The sequence below is a fragment of the Notolabrus celidotus genome, chromosome 5 (assembly GCF_009762535.1).
Source record: "Notolabrus celidotus isolate fNotCel1 chromosome 5, fNotCel1.pri, whole genome shotgun sequence".
NCBI classification, from domain to species: Eukaryota; Metazoa; Chordata; class Actinopteri; order Labriformes; family Labridae; genus Notolabrus; species Notolabrus celidotus.
Genome location: NC_048276.1, coordinates 4,826,527 through 4,849,740, shown reverse-complemented (window position 1 = coordinate 4,849,740; position 23,214 = coordinate 4,826,527). Strand labels below are relative to the sequence as shown.

The 23,214-nt window shown below is 42.6% G+C and overlaps 2 protein-coding genes and 1 non-coding gene across 3 annotated transcripts; 2 read left to right on the top strand and 1 right to left on the bottom strand.

Moving 5' to 3' along the window:
* The first annotated feature begins 738 nt into the window (after positions 1-738).
* On the top strand, positions 739-6,872 carry LOC117812265 (endosialin-like). Its single transcript, XM_034682930.1, has 2 exons — positions 739-1,728; positions 4,884-6,872. The coding sequence occupies exons 1-2, from the start codon at positions 1,314-1,316 to the stop codon at positions 6,623-6,625; spliced, it is 2,157 nt and encodes a 718-aa protein (XP_034538821.1). The 5' UTR covers positions 739-1,313; the 3' UTR covers positions 6,626-6,872.
* Positions 6,873-9,811: 2,939 nt separating this feature from the next.
* trnas-gcu lies at positions 9,812-9,893 on the bottom strand. Its single transcript has one exon. It is a non-coding gene; the product is annotated as a tRNA-Ser (tRNA).
* Positions 9,894-10,108: 215 nt separating this feature from the next.
* Positions 10,109-22,048, top strand: dpp3 (dipeptidyl-peptidase 3). Its single transcript, XM_034683831.1, has 19 exons — positions 10,109-10,223; positions 12,424-12,582; positions 12,665-12,809; positions 12,918-13,007; positions 13,133-13,270; positions 14,056-14,130; positions 14,272-14,362; positions 14,581-14,711; positions 14,949-15,079; positions 15,301-15,359; positions 15,758-15,952; positions 16,059-16,171; positions 16,278-16,370; positions 16,562-16,624; positions 16,708-16,832; positions 18,984-19,104; positions 19,385-19,564; positions 19,859-20,021; positions 21,258-22,048. Exons 2-19 carry the CDS (start codon positions 12,458-12,460, stop codon positions 21,398-21,400), a joined length of 2,181 nt encoding a protein of 726 aa, XP_034539722.1. The 5' UTR covers positions 10,109-10,223; positions 12,424-12,457; the 3' UTR covers positions 21,401-22,048.
* Positions 22,049-23,214: the final 1,166 nt, after the last annotated feature.

Here is a 23,214-nt window from a genome sequence, read left to right as displayed (position 1 = left end):
GCACACACACACAAACACACACATATACACATATGGTCCAACAGGTATTCAGCTGATGTTTCCATTAGATTGTAAAAAAAAAACTTCCAGCTGGTGTGGACGGGGTGAGAGAAGGGAGGAAGAGAGAAGAGAGAGGGGGTTGTGTGGAGGAAAAGAACAGTCAGGGTTCAGATTTGCATCAAAGATTGAGTTTAAGGCAGAATGACATGAAGAAGAATAAATAAAAAGACACAAAGGGATGGAACGAATCACAAAAGTGGAAGAGGATAAAATGATGGAAGAAGAAGAAGTAGAAGAAGAAGAAGGAGAAGGAGAAGGGGGAGACAATCTCTCCATCTCACTGAGCTGACAAACACTTTCCACTCCTGCGGATGCTGTGCAGCATGCACTACTTGCAGGCTGTGTGTGTGTGTGAGTGTATGTGTGTGTGAGTGTGTGTGAGAGAGTGCATGCATGTGTCTAAAGCCATAGGGAAGACAGAGGGGGGGACAGAATGGTGCCGTATGGTTTTCATAACTCTCTGAGGGTTTTCTACTCTGCCTCCCCCCCTTTTCCCCGATTCCCCCCCCCAAACCCAATCCGTCAACCCCTCCAGCCTTCTCTTATACACTCACACACTTTACCAGCCCCCTCTTCCAAAAACACACAATTCTTTTTCCTCTACGTAGACCCCCCCCCCCCCCCCCCCCCCCCCCCCCCCTTTCCACCCTCCCCCATCTGACTCCCTTTCTGAGGTTCAGTCAGGCTTTGCAGAGGCAAGAAAGCCCCAGCAGGATCAGATACTGGAGGGACTCTGAAATTCATCAGGTTCATATTTGGACTCTATTTAAAAAATCTCCTGGATTTATCTGAAGGGCAGACTGCATCATTCATCCATTCTGACCCCTGGACTCTGCTGGTACTTCAATGGACTTTATTTTGGACTCTGCTGGACTGTTGTGGACTTTGAAAATGATTCCCCTGGACTGCATTGGTTTCTATTAGTTATAACAGAATCTGTGGACTCTGTTTAAATGTGGCAGCAGTTTGCCGATGAATGGAGTTTGACTGATTCTGCACTGTAAGGCTGTTTGTGTGAGATTTCAGGTAAATTAAGGGAATCAGATTTGATTTTAGACAGATCTGCTGGAATTCAACCAAATATTTATTAAAGACAACAAAAGGGAAGGTAAAAAAGACTAGTTTGGAAAGTCTCAGCTTGTTAGATTAATTTAATTTGAGTCAGGTTTATTTCTAAAGGAGGTAAAAAGTCTCATCCTTATTTATTTTGACAGTAAGAGGGTACTCCCTCAGTTTTGGTCTAGATTAACTTCATGTCTCGGAGGAGGATGCATGCCATCAGCAGTAGCAGCTGCAGCAGCATGAGTCTCCTGTGTCTCCTGTGGCTGCTGACGGTCTGTCTGGCCCAGAGGCCAAGGGAGCCGGAGGGGGAGCAGCCAGCGGCCCGGGCTCAGCTGGAGGAGAGAGACGCACTCTGCCACCAGGATGGATGCTACAGCGTCTTCCTCCAGAAGAGGAGCTTCAGGGAGGCTGGGCGGAGCTGCCGGGAGCGAGGTGGGACCCTGGCAACGATGCACACCCACGAGGCAGCGGGTGTGGTCCATGAGCTGCTGTCGGCCATCGAGGCGCAGGGGGCCAGACCCAGGCTGCGACTCTGGATCGGGCTGCACAGACCGCCACGCCAGTGTTCGTCCACCAGACCCCTCAGAGGATTCGTCTGGGTCACAGGCACAGTCTTTAAACTTCTTCACATTTGACCCCTTTGTGCTTCTTGAATTCTTTACCCTGTCAATCTTTTCATCACTGTCTCCTCCTTCAATCAACTTTAGAAACGAAGACCCTCTGGGTTTTCAGATATTAACTTGATTATCCTTGGAGCAATATTAACTTAGTCCTGGTCTACTTTTACTATGACTCATTTCCTGAACTTTTATTCAACCCATTCTTTATAGTATCATTCAGTAGGCCAACTCCACATGCATGAATCAGCTGGAACAAGTTAAATAATCAATCCATCAATTGATCATCTTAAAAAAGGCCAAAAGGTAACTTATGACCCTTTACATCCAGGGGCGGTTCTAGACCAATTTTACTGGGGGGGCCAGGCTGGGGGCAAGGGTGTTGTCAGAGGGACACATTCAACCCTGACAAAAGAGACTGAGAAGGGTGAGGACCGGCTGGGAACAAACTAGCAAAACTTCAGTGCATCCCTTTATACTAGACATATATACTACTGTGCACTATATCAACATGCAGACTGACAGCAGCTGATTGGATGTTTACACTCAACATGAGTCCCTTAGCGCTCTAAGGGACTGGAACCAAGTGCAAGTGTAACATCGGCGCGATACCAAAGCTTTTTTTTATTGTATAATATTTGTTTGGTGTGGAGGGGGGGGGCACAGGGGGTCCAGGTTCAGTTTTACAGGGGCACTGGCCACTGTTGGCCCCTCCCCAGAACTGCCACTGTTTACATTGAGACCATACTTAATCCACCATGAGCAAGAGTTTGGGAGGAGCTAGGAAAACTTGCCTTAAACAGGTAGAAACCTCGAAGAGAACTAAACTCATTGGTGGTAAGCTATCTGCTGCAGGGAGGAATAAGAGAGTAGGATGAATAGGCTAAAAGACAGACAGACAGACAGGCAGGCAGGCAGGCAGGCAGGCAGACAGACAGACAGACAGACAGACAGACAGACAGGCAGGCAGGCAGGCAGGCAGGCAGACAGACAGGCAGACAGACAGACAGACAGACAGACAGACAGACAGACAGGCAGGCAGACAGACAGACAGACAGACAGACAGGCAGGCAGGCAGGCAGGCAGGCAGGCAGACAGACAGGCAGGCAGGCAGGCAGGCAGGCAGACAGACAGACAGACAGACAGACAGGCAGGTAGAAACCCTGAGGAGAACCAAACTCATTGGGTGTAAGCTATCTGCTGCAGGGAGGGAAGAGACAGTAAGATGAAGAGGCAGAAAGACAAGGAGACATCCATGCTAACAGATTATGGTGTCAATGTTTGTCTGCCCCGCCCTCTCTGTCAAACTCTGGCTCCTGGTCCAGCTTCCAGACTCTGCACTGACTGACTGACTGGTTATTACATTAACTTCTTTTGTTTCACACAGACTGAGCTGGCGCGACAGGAGTAGTTCATCCCTCTTTTGACCTCACAGCTACTCCTCAGCCTGATTTAGTCATTACACAAACGCCACCCACTGAAATCCAGATGGACATTATATCACTCAGAAGTGTCTCCCTTCAACTCCAGCCTTTAAATTTTAAAGAGTTATGTCATCAGACTATTTTTCCATCAGCCATGATTTAACAGGCCGGTTTACCCAAATCCAAAAAGGCACATTTCTCTTTGTTCCTCGGTGGCATCGAGCGATGCAGATAGTTTTGGTTTTGTTAAAACCAGGATATGATTCACAGATTTCTTTCCACGCTTCAGTGCAATGAATGTGAAAGGAGGTTTTTGTTTGCTGTGCTCAAAAAATAGACAAATTGACATCAAATGCGCTGCTCACTCTGCATGATTAGTTTGTGATGTGGCAGCAGCCATACTTATGGTCCATTGTTTGTTCAAACAGACATAAACGATGCCAGGTCTTCAGCTTTATGTGTCATAAACTGTGCGGTGGAGTTCAGCTGTGCCGTTCACTGTCATGTCAACAAAGTCTCAACTGGTGGAGAACCATCTATGCATCAGAATTATTGCAAATATGAGCATTTAAATATTTTTGCAACCAAAATGAAAGGAAGATTTTCATTTTTCAACAGTGAGATTTAAAAATATTTGCCTGTAGTGACTCCTAGTGGTTGTATTGAGAAAGGCAGTGTAGTGAGCTGTCATGCATGCTGCTAAAACAAGATCCATCACAGAAAAATGACAACTAATGTGTTGACAGGAACACAAAGTCTGCATTCATGTTTTTTTCTATATCTTTTTATTAGATTTTTGCAGACAGTACAAAAATATGTCACACAAGAGTAAGATAAGTCAGAGTAAACATCGCAGCCCACCTCTCAGTTAAGGATAAATACTTGATAAAGATTTTATTGGCAGCCAGCAAAAAGGCCGTGACACGAAAGTGGCTGCAACCCAATCCTCCAACAGAGACTGAATGGATAGAAATCATGTCTAGTATTGAAAATATGGAAAGGATGACCTACTCACTGAACCTTAGAGCAGAAAAATGTTTGCATTACTGGGAAAAATGGACTGTGTACGTAGCATTGAGGGATTAATACGCCATTACTGTATGAACTGACTGTATTCCCACTATTATAACTAAGATGTATAGATGACCTATTGTTTCTGTTTCACTGAGCTGTGCTGTCTAACTATGCCTGTTTACAAAAATAAAGTATTAAAAAAATAAAATAAAATAAAATAAAAATAAGTCAGAGTATCTGCATAGAATAGAACAAAAATCCCCAATTAAACAGAAAAACAAGACAGACAAGACAATAGAAAATAAATCCCTGTTACCCTGCCAACCCTCACCCTCCCAGCTTCCTAAGGTTGTCCATTAGCGACCGTCCCATTATAGATACTAGCAAACAACACAAGTAGACACAGAACAAACATAAGTATAAGTACACACAGTTCAACAGTTAGTCAAATGAATAACAAAGATAGTAAATAAATAAATAAAAATAAATAAATCAATAAACAAATAAATAAATAAAGTTAAGTTAAATTTTGTACACAACTGCAATAAAGTTTGGAAGACAAGTGGCTTAAAATCTATACAGTAAGGGAAATACACTTCAGATTAATGTGCAGCAGAAAACTTTAAAATTAAATTTGCTTTCTTAGACACTAAACAACAGATTTTCCTCTTTATCTAATCAGTTCTTGTCTTTGTGTTTTTATCAGGAGACCAGGATGGCCAGTTCACCCACTGGCTCCGTGAGGACACCCCCGGGACATGTGCAGCCCCTCGCTGTGTGGCCATGACGGTCCACATTACCGAGAGTGGACGTGAGAGCAATGATAACTTCCGCTGGGTGGACGGCTCCTGCGCACTCCCATTGGACGGATATGTTTGCCAGTACAACTACAAAGGAATGTGCCCCCCGCTGGAGGAGGAGGAGGGAAGAGGTCCGGCTGTTTACACCACCCCGTTTCACCTGGTGAGCACCATCCTGACACACGTGCCCTATGGGTCCGTTGCTTCTGTATCTTGCCCTGAAGATCCCTCCAACCCGGACGCCAGTGCTGAGCAGACGGTGCTGTGCATGGAGAGAGATGACGAGACCATCGGCTGGTCCAGGGATGCCCCGCTCTGCTCCGCTGGTACAGCCCCAAAGAACCAGGACTGGTGTAGCGGGGACCACGGGTGTGAGCAGTTCTGCCAGAATACAGACACAGACTACTACTGTTACTGCTCTGAGGGATTTAGGATAGACGAGGACGGGTACGCCTGCATACCTGACCCCCTGAGTCAAACTGACCCACCTGAGTTGTCAGCGGACTCCGCCGGCCCCACTGAACAGCCCCACCTCAAGGAGGTCTGCGTGGAGATGGGTTGCGAATACAACTGCATAGAGACTTCTCGGGGAGTCCGCTGCACATGTCCTCCTGGATACCAGATGGGTCCAGACGGCCGCAGATGTTCTGACGTAGATGAATGTCAGCAGCAACCATGTCCTCAACTCTGTGTCAACACCCCCGGGACCTTCCACTGCACCTGCCATGAGGGGTACCAGCCGGATGATGAGGGCGAGTGCGTGGATGTGGACGAGTGCCTGGATGAGGGCAGCTGTGAAGGCACTTGTAAGAATACCGTTGGGTCCTTTGCATGCCTGTGTGATCAGGGGTACGAGTCCAGTAACGGAGACTGTGTAGATATAGATGAGTGCGCAGGGGGGTCGCCCTGCCAGCAGCTGTGTCACAACATCCAGGGGGGGTACCAGTGTTACTGTGACAACGGCTATGACCTGCAGCCAGACGGACTTACCTGCCAGCCTTCATCTGACGATGGGGAATATTCCACTCTGACCCCTGACCCCAGTGACTCTGCTCACATGCCTGACTTTGACCCCAATCGTGATCTCCCCTGGTCCAGCTCTTTCACCCTGGACCCAAACTTTGAGGATGACTCTAACTTTGACGTTGACTGGCGGACAGACGCCCCTGAGGTGCTCTCTCCTGACATGGATCATGGTTCAGAAAACCACCTGAACCAATGGGACGCCATTACACCAAAGCGATATCAGACAGCTCCACCCCCAACACAAAAAGGAAATACAGGAAATGAAATCAATAACGAGGCTGAAGCCAAGAGTGGAGGTAGAGCAGCCAGTGAAGGGGTGGGAGCCGAGACTGCAGATGATTCAGCCACTGGGCCGAAGGATGGGGAGCAATCAAACATTAACGGTACAGAGGATGTCGGCGAGGAAGAGGCAGGATCTACAGGCAAACGTAAGCATGACAAGAGCTGGCTCCTCGTGGCCCTGCTTGTGCCTCTATGCGTGTTCCTCGTTGTGATGCTGGCTCTTGGGATTGTCTATTGCACCAGCTGTGCTGTGGACAAAAGCCTGAGCTTCTCAAACTGCTATCGCTGGATACTCCCCACAACGCCTCCAGACAGAAGGAATGGCAAAACCCAAGCATGAACCCTAACATGAACAAACACAGGTGCATGAGCACATGCACAGATGTGTTGAAAGCCCAGATGTTTGTTAACATCCCTCTTGTGGTGCAGGACTTGTCACTGAAACAGCCATTTGGATTTAGTACAGCTGACTGGCTTTATAATTCATCAAGAAAACCTAGTTCTGTCTGTTGCACATCCTTTGTAAATAATTCACTCTCGTCATGTTTTTAGAATTCAATAAAAACCAATAAACTAATGAAATACTGTGTGGTTTGTAGTTTTCTACATTATTACAGAAAATCCTGACTTATCACTGGGATGAAATTATGAAAACATGGAAAGAATATGTGTTTATGGGTAAAAGTTTCTGTACTTCAAGAAAAAATAAAATACACAACAGGCAAGGCAAGGCAACTTTATTTGTATAGCACATTTCAGACACGAGGGCAACTCAATGTGCTTTACTTTAAAACATTAAAAGCATTGGAAACATTCAGACAAGCATTAAAGAACATAATTAAAATGACAAATATAATAAAACAGAAAAAAAAAGGAAAATTAGAAATATATAAAAAAATATAATTAAAATTTGCTTTTAAAATGAGTTAAAATGAGCTAAGATAGGAAGGCAGTGGCAAATAAAAAAGTCTTAGTCTTTGATTTAAAAGAGGTGAGAGTTGGAGCAGACCTGCAGCTTTCAGGGAGTGTGTTCCAGATATGTGGAGCATAATGACTAAACGCTGCTTCACCATGTTTCCTTCTGACTCTAGGGACTGAAAGCAGACCAGTACCTGATGACCTCAGAGGTCGAGGTGGTTCATAAAGTAGCAGCAGATCAGCCTAAACCATTCAGTGCTTTATAAACCATCAGAAGGATTTTAAAGTCTATTCTCTGACAGACAGGAAGCCAGTGTAGAGATCTAAGAACTGGGGTGATGTGGTCTACTTTGTTGGTCCTTGTTAGGACTCGAGCAGCAGCATTCTGTATGAGCTGCAGTCGTCTGATGGACTTTTTAGGGAGTCCTGTAAAGACCCCGTTACAGTAGTCTAGTCTGCTAAAGATAAATGCATGGACCAGTTTCTCTGCATCCTGCTGAGACATGAGTCCTTTAATCCTTGATATATTCTTAAGGTGATAGTAGGCTGACTTTGTAATTGTCTTAATGTGGCTGCTGAAGTTAAGGTCTGAGTCTATGACTACACCAAGGTGTCTGACTTGGTTTGAACATTTCATGGTATCAGATTGGAGCTGAGCAGTAACCTTTAGCCTTTCTTCCTTGGCTCCAAAGACAATCTGTAGTGGCCATTTGTCATAAAAAACTCAAAGAATAATTAAAGTATCAAACTCAAACTTTAACTAAACTTAATCAAAGGGTCACTGATGCACCGTGGGGATGTGATGTATGCAGGCAAAAGAAGTCTAATGTCCATGCAAAAGTTCAGCGGTTTCCAATGGTTTATGTTGATGGCAAGCAAGCAAACAAAAGGAACAAAGAAAATCACAGCTCCTGCTGCCTCTCTTGCGCTGGTAAAAAAAACCATAGGCCCACCCTGGTGCATGCCGGCCTTCTGCCATGTACCTACCTAAATAACCACAGGTGCCCACAGTTCCTAATTACCAAAGAAACAAAAACAAACAAAAGAAATACTAAATATACAAAAAATCTAAATATACTAAACAAATGACTAGCAAAGAATATAACCCCAAAATGTAACTTAAATGAGTTGTAAAAATAAAAGTTAAGATAAATCTAACAACTAATACTACTTATTAATTCCAAACTAAATTTATTTATTTATTTATTCAATTTATTTGTAAAGGGACCATGTACAATATTTAACATAAATGTCACCATCTGATGCATTGTACCAGAGTTAGCTTAAAGCTAATTTACATCTGCAGTCCCTTGGCAGGTCACCATTAAAACATCACATTGTAAAAACACTTGCTTGCACACACACAAGCGCACGCGCACACGCACGCACACACACACACACACACACACACACACACACACACACACACACAATCAAACAAACAAACAAACAGTATGTATATCAAGTTAAAAGTATCAAATCAGTGGTTGCAGTGTTGAGTGTCCTTTAGCAGACTTTTCAGTTTGGTTTTGAAGCTGCTGAGAGATTCACTGTTCTTAATGTCCTCCGGTAAGATGTTCCACTCAGTTGTGGCTTTCACAGAAAAAGCTGACTGCCCAAAGGCAGTACGGCGAAAGGGCACATTGCAATTTCTGAACGAAGAGATTCTTGTTGATTTAACGGAGTCCACTGACCGAAAGTTGATAAATTGACGCAGCGGAGGCGGGGCCAAGCCATTTAAAATCTTATACACAAGACACACATTTGAATACAATTTAAAATTCTCAAAGCTCAAAAGATGATGTTTCTCCAGTATCCTACAGTGGTGGTATTGCATTGTTTTTTTGTCCAATATTTTTAAGGTTTGTTTATACAGAGAGTGAAGTGGTTTAATGACCGTCTCCCCAGCCTGACCCCAGCATGTGATACAATATGACATGTGGGAAAGGATCATAGCATGCATAAAAAGTCTTGGCTGCATCCACTGAAAGACAGCTTCTTATCAGTCTAAAGTTTGTCAAATTATATTTGATGGTTTTTATCATTTTCCTAACATGTTTCTTCATGTTAAGGTTTGAATCTAGGACTACACCAAGATATTTAAACTCACTAACTATTTCAATCCTCTCATCTCCAGTGTTAAACAACTAAATACAAAAAATAAACAACTAGCTCCAACACAGTCATTTCAGTTTTTTCTTTGTTTAACTGAAGGAAATTCTGGCACATGCAGTCATTGATTTGTTTGATGCATCTACTCAGCATTTGTATGGGACTATAATCCCCTGGTGATATGGTGATGTAAATGTATGTGTCATCTGCATAACTCTGGTAATTAATTTTGTTGTTTCCTATTATCTGACCTAAAGGATGCATGTAGATATAATAGTGATATTCCTAAAACATAGGCTTATTCATTTCCAACAAGGGTCGGGGTAAGTAAGTCAGGGGAAGGTCAAGGGGGAGGAGCTACAAGAGGGAAAGAAAACAACTCTCTGCGAGTGGGGCCATCTTGTTACCTGCCTGTCACCGGTCCAAGCGGTAATGCTGCTGAACGTGTGCCAGAATCGTATATTGTTGGGATGTCTTCGATCGTGGAAAAGATATCCGACGAGGATGGGATTCGAACCCACGCGTGCAGAGCACAATGGATTAGCAGTCCATCGCCTTAACCACTCGGCCACCTCGTCTTGCGCTCGTGCCATGAGGTAACCTTGATAATTATGAATCACTGCCTTCTTATCTGTCTATTAATATGATTTATTAGGTGTTGGGGTCACGTGTCCGGGATGCAGACTGTCCGAAGATCGTGTATTTCAAGCTTAATCTTAGTCCCAAGATAATGACACGAAGCGCTTGATGTGTCCTGTGCTGCTACTTTATGATTGGTTGTTTTTCACATCAATCACAATGTGCGCATTCTAATTGGTCAAGGGGCGGGGCTTACGTTGAATGAATACAGGAAGTGTACAGCGTGAGACTGCAGTTTGACGTTCGCCGGCGCAGTGAAAGAAATTAAGGTAACAAGTTGTTTAATTCGGTTCTCCAGTACGTGTATTGAAGCGTATTCTATTGAATAAATAATAAATATTGTGTATTTGAGGCTGAATGTGCTGCTAACGCGATTATAGCTGTGTGTGAAGATGCTTTAATCACTCAGCAGCCGTTGGTTAGCATGCAGGCTAGTAGCTAACAGTTATAAGTTAGCTTGTGTTTTCATAATTTACTGAGACAAGAGGAGAAAAGGTTGAACATTGCTCTGTTAGGTTGTTGTCTTAATGAAGTGTAGAAATCTCCTCTCCTTGGACTCGTAATGAGGCGCTGCCCTGGTTTAGTGTTCAGTAATGGAAAGCGAAACAAAGCTTGATTCTTGAATCTGAGCCATTGTCATCCATTAAGGGTCAAAGTGTAAGAACAGACATTATATATTCAATATTAATAACTGGAATATTAACTTAGTCTCTTATTACTTCACTTATTTAGTGATACAATATGTTAAACCTATTATAACATATTTATACCATTCACAAATCCATATACTAACATCAGCTGCTATTGTTAGATTCAGAGTATACTCATACTATATAACCAATAATATATACACGTGTGTGTAATATATGCTTATTTTTTACCTCTTTAATTTTAATTGCTAATAACTTTTTAATAATTGATACTTTATAGGCTCTTGTTTTCTTTATTTATTTTTTCTACTTTGCTGCTGTGACACTGGAATTTCTAGAAGGACTATCTTATCGTATCTCTTATCTTATAGTTATGAATGTAAGTGTTATACCAACAGTACTTTACAACTCAATTAAGCCTTTTTCTGCACAGTATGAAGCTGCCGTATTTACCTAAAGATAAGACAGGTGTGCAAATACTTCCCAGAGCTCACAATATGGAAAAAGTCAGCCTTATGAGTGCTAATATTTATTTTTTGTCTGTTGATTTTCACACAGAAAAACAATCATTTACAAAGTTAAAAGTTGTTACATTTTCTAGGGATGTAAGGATACACTCAACCCATGATAGGATTCACTCATGATTTTCAAGAAAACTGGATTGAACTCAAAATTTAAATAACCATTATTTTATTTTATTTCAATTCTCACATATGGACAGTTGCTATATATATTTTTTCTCTTTTATTTATTTGTAAACAAAGTCATCCTTTTTCATTTTTAAGGTTGATTGTAACTGAAACAAAACCACTGCACACTAAAATCACTGTACAAAAATACCTAGTTGGAAAATTTCAGAACAATTCTAGAGAAATGGAAGGTGAACAACTCCCAAATGAAAGTATTACATATTAAAACAAATAAGGTCAATCTCTTTAAATTAGGGACGCTGCTGCTTCACAGAAACACCGGCGTACAGATCGAGACAGACGCTGTCAGTGCCCGCGACTAGCTGCACCTTGTCCTGCTGGTGAATAGTATTTTGGCTTGAAATGCCCATCTCTAATACTCACGCTTTACAGCAGAAATAAACATGTTTACAGCCTGGTTCATAAAATGTTTTTGTCTAGATAGCTCCTCCCTCGATCGGCACACACTGTACGGGGGGTGAATTTTTTCATAACTCGTCATTTTGAAGATGTTAATCTTCCAAGTTTTGCCTGAATAAGGTCGAGGCTGACTTGATTGACAAGTGGGAACACTGTAGCTGTTAGCGAGGAGGCTCAATGCCCGCCTCTGTTCCTCACACTAGCTCGATAGAAGTTATGTTGACTTCAGCATTTCCAATATGGTTCCCGCCAACGATCGGCTTCAAAACAGGTGGGTGACGTCATGGATACTACGTCCATTTATTACACAGTCTATGGGGGAGACACACCAAACAAAACAGTCTTTTCTCAGTAACCTCAGACAATGTGCTGAACTCCTCAGACCAGAACACCTCTAATGAGGGGCAGCTACAGAACATGTGTGTGTAATTTGTGACGCTTGTTGACGTCGATCACATAAAGGAGACACTGTTTCAAACATTTTTGCCAGACGAGCTTTGGTATGGTGAGCTCGGTGTAGAATCCTGCATTGAATCAAACTTGTGTTTGGCACAAATGGATGAGCCGCGAACCCTCCGCAAAACCTCCTCCCAAACGTCGTCAGAGATCGCCTCTCCTGATTCTGACTCCCAAATACATTTAGATTGTTATTCTCATCCCATCAACACATCATATTAAACTGTTCCCTCTCTCTCTCTTTATCCCGACAGTTCCTCCTCGTCAGTGTTAAACCTCAGACTCAAGATGGTAGACTCCCAGTACTACCTGCCCAATGACATCGGCATCTCCGCTCTGGATTGCGGCGAGGCCTTCCGCTTGCTTTCACCTAAGGAGAAGATGTACTCCCACTACATTTCACGTGCTGCATGGTAAGTCGAGGATCTTAAATACACACTTAAGTTGATTGTAGAAGTGTAACTCTGCTGATCCTATGAATGTTTGCTGCATTAGGTATGGTGGTCTGGCCGTGCTGCTGCAGACCTCCCCGGAGTCTGCAGACATCTTCGTCTTGCTGCAGAAACTCTTCAGGAAGCAGACTCCTGCACAGCTGGAACAGGTTGCCACAGCAGCTGGACTCAGCTCTGAGGAGTATCAGGTTCTTACATATTTGCTATCCTGCTGGTTTATTTTTTGACACAGTCTTACATTCACAAAACAAATGTAAAGATGTTTCCTTATGCTGTTTCTTGTGTGTGATGTTTAGGCCTTCTTGGTGTATGCAGCAGGTCTGTACGCCAACATGGGAAACTACAAGTCCTTCGGGGACACAAAGTTTATCCCAAATCTTCCCAAGGTAAGAAGGCTTCTTGTGCAAGGAATACTACTTGTCTTATACAGTATGAAGACAAACCAACAGCACAGTTGATAGATGTAAAATGTGGTGCTCAAGCTGTCTACATCTGGGATTTTTCCACTCAGGACAAACTGGAAGCTCTGGTGAGGGCCAGCCAGGCGTTTAAGGACCAGCCCAGTGAGATGGGGGCTCTGTGGGACAGCTGTTCGTGTCTCCTCTACTCCCTGGAAGAGCGACAGAAGCAGCTGGGGCTGGGTGACAAGGTGGGACCTTGTATCATTTCATTCAGAGTTTAGACCAGCTGTGACCTAAACTTTTAATGCTGAATGTAAGATGCATCGTGGCGTCCTAACTGGATGGATTTGACAGTTAATTCTGTGTGCACTTAACTCTGAGTGCGTCCTGTTTTACAGCTGGGAGAAGTTGTCTTTAACTCCTTCTTACATTGAAGAGTTTATTTGATGATTGGCTTTACAAGTGATGTATCATTTACCCCTTTTCGACCGAGGCAGTTTCAGGACCGGTTCGGAGCCGACGCTCAATTGAGAACCGGTTTTTCATGTTTCAACTGCGAGTGAACCCACCAAAAACCAGTTCCAGAGCGTCTCCAACTCCTTGCTGGTCTAGAACCGCAAACCACTTACGCCAGGGGCGAGGGGGCGGGGTTGCCGTTATCCAAAACACAAACCAAACGTGTTTCCACCATTGTCCTGCAGCGAAAAAATAAAACAGACTAATGGATTCCAAGACAAAGCAGCGGTCGGCCGAGGAGACAAGTTACCGTTGTCCGCCAGGGAAACTTTGGGAGGGAAAGTTTGCGCTAGCGCTGCTGGGAAAAGCGGTCACGTAAATCTGCCGTCATGATGTGCCTCTTCCACGGGCTCGAGCCGGTGGAAAAACAAACGGGTGCTGTACTACCAGCTCTGAACCAGAGCGAGCACCAACCTGGAAATACAACCCGGTTCACATTGATGGAAAAGAGGTACCTGTGACCCCATTAAAGAAATGAACGGTCCATGTAACATATATTTGTTTGTGTTTTCTCCAGGGAATCACCACCTACTTCTCAGGAAACTGCGGTCTTGAGGATGCTGAGCTGGCTCAGAAGTTTCTAGACTCAAAAGTAAGCTGAAATCACACCTCATCCGCCTCCTCAGTCCCCTTTCACTTCCACCTTCTGTTTCGCAGGCTCCTCCTCTTGTTTCCTTTCCATGCTTGTTTAATCTCTCTCATTCTGAGTTGTGTTTTTGTGGTTTGTCTCCAGAAACTGTCGGCTTACAACACTCGACTCTTCAAGAGGGAAAACGGAGGCAAAGCCTGCTATGAGGTTCGCCTGGCTTCAGCTGTGCAGAAAGGTCAGATTACAGTCCGAACCATCACCATGTCCATCACATTATATGTAGACTCCACATCATATGCTATGCCTGCTTAATATGTATGACATTAGAGCTTGTCAACACTTAAGATTTGATTACCATGAAATGCATATAAATAGATCTGGTGGTGCAGCTAATGTCGTTAATGATGCAGCGCATGCTGAGATCAAAGCGTAAACATGTTCTCTGCATTACAGACTGTGCTGTGGATGGGGAATGTGAGACATGCTGTGGCAGCTTTAACTTTGAAGACAAAGAGTTCACTGTTAAGAGAGGAGACTATGCTCCTCTCATGGAGAAAGTCTGCTATAATCTCCAGAAAGCACAGGTAAGAGCTACAGATAGGATTTATTCATCAATTCACATTAGTTAAATCTGTCAGCTGTGATTGTTGAAGTTGATATTTGTCAGTGAGACTACCATTGTGAAAGAGGAGCCTAAAAATGTTGTTTTTTTTACGGTGAATGTAAAAAAGACTTTGCCTTCAGCTAAACAATGATAAGAGGAGCTGCTGCCAAACTTCCACTTATGAAACTCCTGCTCTGTTTCCAAATTCTTCACTCAGGCGTACGCTGCCAACGAGAACCAGAGAAAGATGCTCGAGGAGTACTGCCGCAGCTTTACCCTTGGCTCAGTTGAGGCCCATAAAGAGGGCTCACGCTACTGGATCAAAGACAAAGGACCCATCGTGGAGAGGTGAGCACACTGGATACAGTCAAATCAAAGTAATACAACCCGCTGCTCACAGATACCTTCACTTCCTCGTGGATCTATCTGAATCAGATTACTTTTTATAGCTCACTTCCTCATGAAGTTCATTCTGACCCTTGCACTGGTTTTGAAATTGTCTCGTTGTCTTTGTTCTTTCTCCTCCTAACTCCTTCACCCCCTCTCCTCTCCTCTCTGACCCTCCTCAGTTACATAGGCTTCATAGAGAGCTACAGAGACCCCTTTGGCTCCAGAGGAGAGTTTGAAGGTAGATTTCTTTTATATATATGTTGGTATGCAGTGTGTGAGCCAACAGGCCTCTCCAGACCTTATTCAGGTCTCCTGGTTTTATTGCTCCGGTTTAGGGTTAAACATTATTTTGAGGAATTGTGATTACAGTAGTTAAAATGGTGATAAAAGCTGTTGAAACTCTTAGAAACAGTTCGTAATTCAGTAGTAATTACATCATTGTTAGTGGGACACGTGTAACAGATGTTCTTCATTACTTAGAATGACGAAATAAAACTTGTTGGTAATCTAGCATCATTCTAGGCTCAGATCCAGGGTTAACCCTTACCGTCAAATTAAGGAGCTTAGGTGTGAAATTACTCTTTGGTCTCCTTGTCGACTAACTTCCTGTCTCCTGTGTCGTGACGCCACTCCTAGGTTTCGTTGCGGTCGTAAACAAGGCAATGAGTGAGCGCTTTGCCAAACTGGTGAGCTCAGCTGAAGTCCTGCTGCCCGAGCTGCCTTGGCCCAGAGAGTACGAGAAGGACACTTTCCTGAAACCCGACTTCACCTCACTGGATGTTCTCACCTTCGCCGGCAGCGGAATACCCGCAGGCATCAACATCCCCAACTGTGCGTATGTTTAGATGTAGACTCTTTTTTTAAAACAGCACATTTCTGATGGTTCTGGTCCAGAAAGCCTTTCTGTTTGTCTCACTTGGAAACTATTTGTGTGCAGACGATGACATCAGACAGTCCGAGGGCTTCAAGAACGTGTCGTTGGGTAACGTGCTCGCCGTGGCCTACGCTACACAGAAAGAGAAACTCACCTTCCTGGAGGAGGAGGACAAGGTAACATACAGCGCCCTGACACGCCAGCTTTTATCCTACACACACATATGACCATAACTCCTACCTCTGTGTGTTTGTGTGTGTGTGTGTGTATCCGTTACTCTAGGATATGTTCATCAAGTGGAAAGGACCTTCATTCGAGGTCCAGGTTGGACTTCACGAGCTGTTGGGACATGGAAGTGGCAAACTGTTTGTCCAGGTGAGTCACACATACTGAGTATTAGATCATTTCCCTTCATTATTTGTGGTCACATGAATGTTAATTGCCCAACATAGCTTTTAAAATGTGTGCAGTCATTCTGATAAGACATGCTGCCCTTTGTCACATATTTGAACAGTTCATATCCAGTGATTGTGTTTTTTTTTTATGCTCCTTTTTTTTCTTCACAGGATGACAAGGGAAAGTTTAACTTTGACCAGAGTAAGGTGACCAACCCAGAGACCGGAGAGATGGTGAGCTGTTTGTGTTTACACTTCTTCTTAACTTTACACTCCCTCTCCTAAACTTACCAGAGGTGTCTGTGGATCTTTTTTAGGTGTCTAGTTGGTATCAGGGCAGCGAGTCATGGGACAGCAAATTCTCCACGATCGCTTCCTCTTATGAAGAATGTCGCGCTGAGTGTGTTGGACTCTACCTGTGTCTCAAGAAGCAGGTGCTCAGGTACGTCAAGATTGACCTTTTTACTCACATCGATTCAACAAATCTTCTAAACCCTCAAAAGTGTAGAGGTGGAAGAATATTTTGGGATTCAGTGTGAGCTAAAGCTAAACTGTCCTCTGCACTTTATCCCAACATGTTGCTCACTTGTAGTCTATCATGTATTTGTAATTATAAATTAATTATTAATATTGTTAGGTTATTTGTTTTCTTTTATGATCTAGTTAAAGCTGGACCTGAGAACATTTTTTAACATGGTGAATCACAATACATCTGAATCTATGAACGTTGAGTCATTACACATCTATTTGAATCAATCAATCAAGCTTTATTTATAGACCAGCTTTCATACAAATCAAATAATAATAATAATAATAATAATAATAATACATTTTATTTATAAAAGCGCTTTAAAAGATTCTCCAAGCGCTTTACAGGAAAATAAAATTATACAATAGAAAAGCAAAGAAAAAAGCAAAGAAAAGCAAGGCAGCAAAAATAAAAACAAAACAAGAAAAAAAAAAATCAATCAATTCTAGGTTAAAAGCCTTTGTAAATAGGTGTGTTTTGAGTCCGGATTTGAATTTGGTAAGTGAGGGAGAGAATCTGAGGTGTTGGGGGAGAGAGTTCCAGAGGGTGGGGGCAGCAACAGAGAAGGCCCTGTCCCCCCAGGTTCGGTGCTTTGGTTTGGTGAGAGGGGTGAGGAGGTTGGCGTTGGTGGAGCGGAGGCTGCGGGAGGGATTGTATGGCTGCAGAAGGTCGGTGAGGTAGGAGGGAGCTAGATTGTGGAGGGCTTTGTAGGTGATGAGGAGGATCTTGTACTGTATTCTTGAGGGGATGGGAAGCCAATGGAGGTTCTGGAGGACTGTGGTGATGTGGTCTCTGGAGCGGGAGTGAGTGAGGAGGCGTGCAAATGCAACTCAAAGTGCTTTACAGCAGGGGTTCTCAAACTTTTCAGCCCGCGACCCCCAAAAAAGAGATGCCAAAGACTCGCGACCCCCACTGTTCCTCAAAGTGATCTAATGTGGCTTCATTTAGCTGGTCTGCAGAAAATGACCCTACCTATATGAGCCTGTGTCTGTGTTCCCCTTGTGCCGTTATGAATGAACCTGCTGCTACTGATGCTTTTGATCATTAACTGTTCACTAACCCTAAACTTAGGAGTCATCTGGCAACAAAGAAAGGCAGAAAACTCATTACATTTTCTATTACCAAGGTTTTATTTCAAGTTTAGCTTCTATTTTTCATCTCACGTTCTCCCATTTGTGTCCCGTGACCCCCACACTTTGGGAACCCCTGCTTTACAGGGATTGAAAAAAATAAAAAATAAATATATAATGACTAAACATAAAACAGAAATGGATTTAGAAATAGAGACTAATGCACACCTAATTGCAATAACATGTATATAAATAAACAACAAAGGGAAATAGTTAAGACATTTAAAGATTAAACATGACGAGTTAAGACAATAAAAAATATTGAGATAAGTCTAAAAGTTAAGAGAAATAAAAGCATTAAAAATAAGTGGTTGGATCATAAAAAAAACAACAACCTCAGACTATGTTTGTAACATTTACACCTCTTTTTTAACTTTAAGTTAGTAAGGCAATTTATTTGGATTAACTATACTGGAGAGAGAGAGGCTGAGAAGAGATTGCTTTCAGGGTCATGTGCAAAAACACTGACGTGTCCTGCTTGCCTGCTTGCTTGCATGAAGTTTGCCAGTTGTGATTCACTTCAGCTGCACATTTAACAAACAGTGCTTCTCAAAAAATAGTGCCAATAGATGATTAAAAAAACACACTGAGATCTGGGGCTAAAAATAATTAGTCACATAGTTTGGACTGCTTTAATAACAGTTATTGAAACCATCTGTAACATTTATATATATCTCAAATCTGTATTCTTTTATTTGTCTATTTTTATTTTTACTTATTTAAAAGTATTCTTGGTTGTACTTATGTCTGGGTTGCTGCAACAACTGAATTTCCCCACAGGGATCAATAAAGTAATATCTATCTTATCTTATCTTATTGAAATGGAGTGTTTTTGATTTCTTGTTTGTTCCTTGCTTCTCCTTTTTATTTCTGGTGGCTGATAGTTTAGAGGGAGGTTCACGTCTAAGTAGTTTCCCTTTGTTTTGTGTTCCAGTATTTTCGGCCATGACGGCGAGGATGCCGAGGACGTGGTCTACGTTAACTGGCTCAGCATGGTGAGAGCCGGCCTGTTGGGCCTGGAGTTCTACACACCTAAGAGCAAGAGCTGGAGACAGGTACCTCATCTGCTTCTCTCTGTTTCTCTCACTCTTTACTTGGAAACATGAAGTCTACCTTTAAATGAATCTGGAGCTTCAGAGGAACAAAGTGTCGGGTGAACAGTGTTTAGAAGACAAATCAACATACAGACTATGAGGGATGTGTTCCTTACACACTGACAGTCTGAGTGTCTGCACAGTATTAAATCACAGCTTAAAGTAGGTCTGTCTGTGTTTATATTAGTGACAGGGAATGTATACAGTGTATGTCACATGCACGTGTGTGTGTGTGTCTCAGGCTCACATGCAGGCTCGTTTTGTGATCCTGCGCGTCCTGCTGGAGGCCGGGGAGGGCCTGGTTGGCCTGGAGGAAGTGACAGGAAAGGACGGCAAGCCTGACGCTCGGATCACACTGGACCGCAGCAAGATCCACACCGTGGGCAAAAACGCCATCCACAGGTTCCTCCAGAAACTGCAGGCATGTCCATATTTAGAAACATATTCGATTCCTTTTCTAAACACACCTCAACTGTTTATACATGTCAGCTCCACTGTACTCCAGTCTCCTGAGAGGTGTTTGTCTCTGATTTCTACACACCGCGTCCTTTTTTTAATAACATGATGTAACATTAAAACCTGTTCAGACTTGTTAGACGAGCCCGTTCACTGAACTGAATTGTCAATGGTTCTGGGAAGTTGAAGTCTGAATATGTAAAGGTTATCTTTTCACCTCTGTACTCGCACACACTGACCTGATTCCACTGTTTCGTAGGTGTTTAAGTCTACAGCAGACGTGGAGGGAGGCAGAGCGATGTATAACGGCTACTCTGCTGTCGATGAGAGCGGCGTCCACAACTTCATGCGCCTCCGGGAGACGGTTCTGTTGAGGAAAGAGGCTCGCAAGATGTTTGTCCAGGCCAACACCAGAGTCAGCGGTAAGTACCTGGATCATCACAGCAAGAGTTCCGGGGTCTTTTAGCCCACAGAACTACTTTACCCTGATCTAAAAGGTTCCTGTGCCCCCATTGTTGTCTGCGTTTCAACCGCGGGCTGAAGTCCCGGGTAGATTGTGCAAATCAGGCCAGTGACGTATGGAGAAAAAAAAAGTAAATGCACTACACCATCAGACCAGTAGAGGGCAGTAACACAGAGGAATGCCATTCATCACAGATGACACCATAGAAGCAGACGGACAGGCAGGTATCATTATGAGCAACACACAGCCAGTTAGCATGAAGAGACTCAGCTGGCGCTGTTAAGCGCTGTTAAGACTACTGTTACAAGCTGCTAAATCAAGAGAATCAAAGCTTCTTCTTTTGAAAAGTACACACACATACAAAGAAGATAGAACAAATAAAAACTAATGAAAGAAAGAGAAATCAAGTGAATCACAGATTGGAAAAACAATGACTGTGAATGTTTTTTGGAAAAACAAAAAAATTGACAAAAGAAAATTTGAAAAAAAAAATTGACCAAAAAAATATGAAAAAAAAACTTTTTTGAAATAAAAAAATGGACCAAATTTTATTTGAAAAAAAATTTTTGAATTTTTTTTTTTTGAAAATTTTGAATTTTGAAGAAAAAAAAAAAAAAAAAATTTTTTGAATTTTGATCAAAAATTTTGATTTTTTTTTTTTTTGGCAAAAAACAAAATGAAAAAAAAAATTGGCAAAAAAGTTGACCCGGAGAATCACAGCTTCTTCTTTTGAAAAGTACACACACATACAAAAAAGAACAAATAAAAACTAATGAAAGAAAGAGAAATCAAGAGAATCACAGATGTGTGTGATGTTATTGTGGACGGCTGGCGGAATAAAAACACTGCGGTTAATCTACCAGTCAGACAAGTTCAGCATTGCAGGCCCTGCCCCGGAAAGTCCCGGGACCTTTGAAAAGTACTACCCCTCTAGCAGGGGCTTTTTAGGGGGGAGATTATCTACCCATGAACTAAATTTAGACCCTGGGTCCACCGGTTGAAACGCACATAGTTCAGGGGTAAAGTCCCTCTTGTCAAAAAACGCCTATAGAGTACGGTCTAGGCCTGCTCTGTTTGGAAAGAGTCTTCAGATAACATTTGTTGTGATCTGGCGCTTTATAAATAAAGATTGATTGATTTTAGTGGATCCAGGCTGTGATTAATTTATGTGTGTCTGACTCTGTGTGGTTTCCAGGGGACAACGTGGAGCTGGTCGAGTACGAAGGCAGCGCGGCAGGTTTGATCCGCTCTTTCACCGAACGCTTCGAAGACGGCGCAGAGAAGCTGGAGTCTGACCTCTTGGAAATGGGCAAGAGTGACGCCCCCTGCTGGTGTTGATGGACGGTCTGCTGCAGCAGCTCTCAAAAATATCAACCAGGTTTTCTATTTCACGGTTTATGGAAACAAAATGAGTCTCAATGGATGTAACACAAAACTGCTAGATGATCAAAGCTCGTCTGAAGACTGCAGAACCAATACGTTTCATGATCTATACTTCAATTCAAGCCATACGGTCATCTGCCAAAGTTCTCCAGCCATAGTCTGCTTTTTGAAAACAGGATCAAACAAATAAATGAGCTGACGGTTAATTTCATCCTTTACTTTTCTTTTACATTTGGGATCTTCTTCTGATTACAAATATTCAAACCAGTGCTGCCTAACAGGACACATAAATGAGTTTTGTAGTTCCTCCTTTCTGATCATGGCTAAGCTGGTACTTCTAAAAATTCTCTATGCACAGATTCGTAACGTCAACTTTTGGACCCATCTTTAAAGCTTCTCTGTAAACGAACATTTCTTCTGATTTGACAGGTCGACTTCACACTGTGAGCAGCTGACAGCGCTACTACAGTGTAGTCTCTGGTTAAGGGCAAAGTAACACATGTTTGGTTTGGTAATAGGAAGTCAATGATGAGCTGACTGTATAAAATAATGCTGCGTGAAAGGAATGAGTTGAATCTGCACAAATAAAATCTGTTTGATATGTTCGGCTTATTTTTTAATTTTTTAACAAGAAGCAGAATCCTGTAGTGGAGAAATGTGGGGCACAGTTGGTCAACCATACATATTCTGGACATACCCCACAAGTGTTCAAGATTTCCCCAAAGGTTCCAAGGGTTGGGGTGCTGGTGGTCTAGCGCAGGGGTTTTCAAAGTGGGGGCCGCGGGCGCTAGGGAGGCCTCAGAAAATTAGAGGGAAGGGAAAAAAATAGAATCTAATTTATTGATTTTTTTTACAACAAGTTTGTTAATAATTTCCTATTCTAAACAAATGTAATAATTATAGAAAGTGAATAAAAGTAAGAAAATACTTTCTAAAAGTGGATTTTTCTTTACATATTTTGAAGCATTGTCTGTGGGTTTGCAAAGGGGGTCGGTCCCTGCCCAGAAGCTAATGCTGTTTGGGGGGCCTTGGCATGGTAAAGTTTGGGAGCCCCTGGCCTAGCAGTCTAAGCGCCCCACATATAGAGGCTATAGTCCTCGTCGCAGAGGTCGCCAGTTCAACTCCCAGCCGGTCAACCATCCGCTGCATGTCTTCCCCCTCTCTCTACTCCCCACATTTCCTGTCTCTCTTCAGCTGTCCTGTCATTAAAGGCAAAAATGCCCAAAAACACAACTGAAAAAAATGATCCGAGGGTGGCATTGTTGGGTGTAACACCACAGGGTGTTGAAGGAAGAGGCAAAAAGCACAAATACTGTTGACATCAGCGGTCAAATGTATCACTGTTAAGTGGTTAAAGCCTGAGCCGCCATCACTCAAATTGTGCTCTGAAAATTATTTAATGGAAAAGATAACAGTCTGTGAGACTGGAGGGATGTTTTTGTAAGTAAAGTGCCTTTTTATTCTTTTTTAAAATTATTATTATTTATTTTTTTAATCTCCCTTCCCTCTTCTATTATTTCTATATTTATTTTTAAATTACTCTAATTTGTTAATTTATTTTTTTCAAGGTATGTTTTTTATATTTTATGAAACTACATAACAACAGATACAGTGAACATCTCTAAATCAGGGGTTCCCAAAGTGTGGGTCAGGACCCCCTGGGGTCACAAATGAGGGGTTGTGAGATGTCTTCCAGAATGTTTTTTTTTCCTAAATGATCTAAAAATAGAAATTTTTTCCCATTATGGTAAAAAATATGGACAAAAATA